The sequence below is a fragment of the Embiotoca jacksoni genome, unplaced genomic scaffold, assembly GCF_022577435.1.
Source record: "Embiotoca jacksoni isolate LCO1_2020_lvr unplaced genomic scaffold, fEmbJac1.0.p SCAF_11, whole genome shotgun sequence".
Classification (NCBI taxonomy): Eukaryota; Metazoa; Chordata; class Actinopteri; family Embiotocidae; genus Embiotoca; species Embiotoca jacksoni.
The window spans coordinates 743,713-748,934 of NW_027185241.1; the positions used below are offsets into that span (position 1 = coordinate 743,713).

Genomic DNA, 5,222 nt, shown 5'->3' on the forward strand with positions numbered 1-5,222 from the left:
TATGTTTTTGTAAATAGATTGGAATGTTTTAAATAAATGCAATGACACAAGAGTTTGGTTTTCTTTTCTTTGTTTAATTAGTAGACATGAGGATTATAATTTTCAGTTGTTAAATCCGATTGAAAGGTATTGATTTATTTTTAAATGGTCATTTTAGAGACCAATTTTTGCTGCTGCTGAACTGAGGGGATCAGTGAATATTTTCTTCCCATTTATAACGATATTAGTTACATCTCTGTAGAACCTGCTTCAACAGCAACACAAATTAACTAAAAAAAACAAAACAAAATCAGATGCAGCATTTGTTGTGCCTCATTTCTGTTGCGTTGCAGTTGAGAATTTTAAGTTTTAGGTATTAATTACATCAATAATGACAATTAATGACTTGTTATAATAAAGCTGCTATTTAAACTAGTGCCGGTTACAATCACACACGTCGTCCAAAATATAAATAAAAGTCATACTGTAGTATGTCCTCAAAAGTAGCAAAGAAAGTTATAGCATTACAAAACAAAAGCATAAAATTTAAGTCTCCTCCAGACCTTGAATAAATGGGTTGTTTTGATTACAAGTCGTTTCATGAATGAAGGGTATTTTTTAGGGGTTGTTGTGATACAGCAGGGAAGTGAAGAATAACGTGTCGAATTCAGGCGCTTGTAAGAAGTCAAAATGACAAAAAAGATGCATGCAGATGTAAAAACTAGCCGTCGACTGTTGATGGTGGGAGATCTGAGGTTTCACATGTACTTGAATTGTTGTCGTTTTACAGTACTAATAAACTCAAAAGAAACAAAGGTCAATCTTAAAAAGATTCGTAAGCAGATATAATAATAATAATTAAAATAATAACAACCGACTGCTGCTTCTCCCAAGTTTGGCTCATTAGATGGTAAATCTGTGTTTTTATCCTCCAGCTGGGCCAGTTCAGACGACGTGTGGATCAAAATGCTCAACAAGGAGCTGAAGTACGTCCACGACAAGAGCTACTTGCAGCGTCATCCCAAACTGCAGCCCAAGATGAGGTCGATTCTGCTGGACTGGCTGCTCGAGGTGAGTCGCAGTACCGAGACGGAGTTTCACATTCTTGTACTGATTTTTATCTGGAATATTTTTTGGGATCTTAATCTGTGTCCGTGTCTCTGCAGGTGAGCGAGGTGTACAGCCTCCACAGACAGACGGCTTATCTCGCCCAGGACTTCTTCGACCGCTTCATGCTGACTCAGGAGAACGTCAACAAAGACTACCTGCAGCTCATCGGCATCACCGCGCTCTTCATCGCCTCCAAGATAGAGGTGAGTCCCTCGCCGTGCTCCCGTCAACGCGCACGTAGCGTCGGGCGCGTCCGTGGAACGATGACGGCTACTTGTGATTCTTCGTGTATTTTTTTTTTTAATGCATTTTTCACAAACTCTTCGTCCCCCGCCGCTCTTTTAGGAAATCTACCCTCCTAAAATCTACGAGTTTGCATACGTGACAGACGGCGCCTGCGACATGTGGGACATCCAGCGAACGGAGCTTCACGTACTGAAGGTACGTCGATGCGAGAGAAAGAAAGAAAAACAAACAACAACAAAAAACTCCTGTAACAGACTCGCACCCGTTAGACGCTGACGTTTCGGTAGCAATCGTACATGCCAATCATTCGCATGTTTGACATCTGTGTTGATGTCGTCCTGCAGGCGTTGGACTGGAACTTGTGCCCGGAGACGCCCATCTCCTGGTTGAAGCTGTACGCTCAGGTGGAAGCCCAGAAAGACGGAGAGAACTTCCTGGAGCCGCAGTTCTCTCAAGAAATGTACATCCAGATCACGCAGGTACTTTCACACCCGAATAAAAAACAAAACAAATCCGCAACCTTCTTTAACGTCGTGATCCAGGATGGATGTTTAAAAAAAATATATATATATATATATTAAAAAAAAAAACCAACCTGTTTCTGACCTTTGACCTGTGTTGCAGCTGTTGGACTTGTGTATAATGGACATCAACTCGTTGGACTACAGCTACAGCGTTCTTGCTGCGGCCGCCTTCTGCCACTTCTCCACCTTCGACGTCGTTCATAAAGTTTCCGGTAGGTTTTTTTTTTCTTTTCAGTTTATCTAAACATTTTCTAATTCGGTCCGCTTAGTGGGCTTTCATCTGAACAATTCTAGCTTGACTGTACTTTCAAACTCCCCAAATATTGTGTTTTAAGGTATTCTTTTCATACGTGTATCAGAATTCCAGTCACATGGTTTTCTTTCTGTCCTGCGTCTCTCAGGTCTGACGTGGGAAAGCGTGTCTCCCTGCGTCCGGTGGATGAGCGCCTTCATGGACACGCTGCGATCTGAAGCCAAACCTCAACTCAGGAACTTCCCCAAAGTCAAATCTGGAGACCGACACAACATCCAGACACACGTGTCCTATCTGGACCTGCTGGTGAGCACAACGCACAGAATTTAAATATTTTTTTTTTTTTATTAATACCATCAGGGCACGAGACTTTTAAGTGATGCTATGTCTCTTATAGGACTATTTAGATTTGTTCTATCTTCAAACTAGACTCGGTGAGAGTTCTTGGTTGCTGTAATCATCCACAAACGGCAATGTCTTGACAATATCGGTGCTAATTTACACTTTTTTATAAGAGCAAACAGGATAAAATTGCCCAAAATTTTAAAGTTAAATGTCATTAAGAATCGTTAAAGCAGGATAATGTTTTATTTTTTTTTATCCAACGTGTTTTGATGGCAGTGAAGCTTAAATATCATCCGATACCACATTGTAATTCAGTTTTATTTCTCTGAATTATTTGTAATCATTGGCACCATATAAGTATAAAAAGATTAGGTTTATTTTACTGTATAATGAAATCTATTTGTCTTTTAACGTCAATTTTTTTTTTTTTTTTTTTGTCTCCCGTCCTGCAGAGGAAAGCTCAGGAGCGTCAGATCGACAGCCTCGACTGTCGGATGTCGCCCATTACCACGGCAACAGCACTGACCCCCCCCAACAGCACAGAGAAACCAGCCAATCCCTGAACAGGACGTGACCAGCTACCAGCGGGACGCGCTACCTCTCCCAGCAGTCCGACCTTTTTTTTTTTTTTTTACTTTTTTTTTTTTTTTAAACACTAAGTTCAGACTTTTAATTCCTGTGCGTTTTCATTTTCTTCTGGTTTCATAAAACCTAGAATATGAAGATGGTCAGGAGTGCAGTTCTTAGGCAGGTAACGCAACTTTTACTTTTTTTTTTATTTTTTTATGTTTGAATTTTGGTCTGAACCAGCAGCAGCTTCCATAAAGAAATGTGTTTACCCGACTGACTCTACTGCGATCAGGAGAAGCTGGCGAGGAATCCACTTGTTCGGGCCTTTTCTTTTAATAAAAAGGTTTTTGTTTTTTTTGAGAGGAAACAATCTTCTTCCTTCCTTTTTTTTTTTTGTTTTGTTTTTTTTTTGTTTTGTTTTTTTGGGACCTGCGAGATATCCGAGTTTCACTGGTGCTATTCTTGAAATTGAGGCTTCAATGTATTCAGATGGTGCTTCAGTCAGATTCTCAGGAATAAGGAAATGAAGAATATCTCAAATTTGTGACTTTTTTTTAAAATTATTATTATTTTTTGTGTGTGAATTTTGTATTCCTCTCTGAACAGGTGTTTTAAATTGACGTCCCCTTTCTAAAATTAAATCTCTTGGATGTGTAGATTTGCTCTGCATTACTGCCACAGAACAGCAAACATTGATTAAGAACTTAAAAGTGCCGCTGCTGTGATTCGCAGCCGTGTGAGCCATACGACTGCTCAGTCACCTGATTGGATGCCTGGAGGTGTTTTGAACGCACCTGATTTTGTGGCTCTGTAATATGATTTTTTTTTTGGTTTTTTTGTTTGTACTGTTGCAACCTGGTTGCACTCTCTTGTTACATTCCTGTGAAACTTGACAATTGTGCAAAGTTTTTGCTTTTTCATTCAAGTGCTTGTATTTATTGATAAGCCTTAGTATGTAAAGGAAAAAGAATATCTGTTCATATGTAAAATCTTTCAGTGATGATTGAGCTCAATTTGATCACTGCCAAAGGCAAAAGCTATTTATGATTTAGCTGTGACACCTGTTGTTGAAATAACTCATTTAATGTTGTACACTTGTCCTTTTCTTAGTGCCTTTTAAAAGAAAAAAAGAAAAAAAAAATGAACTGTACAGCAACTTAATTTAAGATAGAGCGAGCCAGAAGGCCGAGATCGAGCGAACCTGTGATGTGCGAACCTCTGCAGTGAACCACCAACCATGTAAACTGTATGTAGATGCTAAAGAATGTATGTTTTTGTAAATAGATTGGAATGTTTTAAATAAATGCAATGACACAAGAGTTTGGTTTTCTTTTCTTTGTTTAATTAGTAGACATGAGGATTATAATTTTCAGTTGTTAAATCCGATTGAAAGGTATTGATTTATTTTTAAATGGTCATTTTAGAGACCAATTTTTGCTGCTGCTGAACTGAGGGGATCAGTGAATATTTTCTTCCCATTTATAACGATATTAGTTACATCTCTGTAGAACCTGCTTCAACAGCAACACAAATTAACTAAAAAAAACAAAACAAAATCAGATGCAGCATTTGTTGTGCCTCATTTCTGTTGCGTTGCAGTTGAGAATTTTAAGTTTTAGGTATTAATTACATCAATAATGACAATTAATGACTTGTTATAATAAAGCTGCTATTTAAACTAGTGCCGGTTACAATCACACACGTCGTCCAAAATATAAATAAAAGTCATACTGTAGTATGTCCTCAAAAGTAGCAAAGAAAGTTATAGCATTACAGGTACAATGGTGTAGTGGTTAGGGCTGGTGCCTTTCATTGAGGAGGTCTTTGGTTCGATTCCTGCTGGAGACAAGCATGTAAACTTAAAAAAAAGTCATCCTGAAATATGAAAAAAAAAAAGTCACACTATATTATGTCGTCCAAAATATGAAAGAAAAGTCATTATTGCATGTCATCCAAAATATGAAAAAAAGTCACTATATTATGACTTTTTTGTGCTATTTTTGACAACATGCTATAACTATGACTTCCGTTCATGTTACGGAAGCTAGCACATTGGTGCAGTTGTCAGCGTTGTTGTCTCACAGTCTAAAGGTCCCAGGTTTGATTCCTGCTTGGGACTTTCTATGTGGAATTTGCATGTTCCTGCATTAGTAATACCTTACAGTATGTTGTCCAAAATATGGACGACTAAGTAA

The 5,222-nt window shown here is 38.3% G+C and overlaps 1 protein-coding gene across 1 annotated transcript; it reads left to right on the top strand.

Annotated features, from left to right (window-relative positions):
• The first annotated feature begins 681 nt into the window (after positions 1-681).
• On the top strand, positions 682-3,067 carry LOC138215992 (G1/S-specific cyclin-E2-like). Its single transcript, XM_069178540.1, has 8 exons — positions 682-743; positions 915-1,050; positions 1,146-1,292; positions 1,435-1,530; positions 1,680-1,814; positions 1,960-2,071; positions 2,261-2,418; positions 2,910-3,067. Exons 1-8 carry the CDS (start codon positions 682-684, stop codon positions 3,018-3,020), a joined length of 957 nt encoding a protein of 318 aa, XP_069034641.1. The 3' UTR covers positions 3,021-3,067.
• The last annotated feature ends 2,155 nt before the right edge of the window (positions 3,068-5,222 follow it).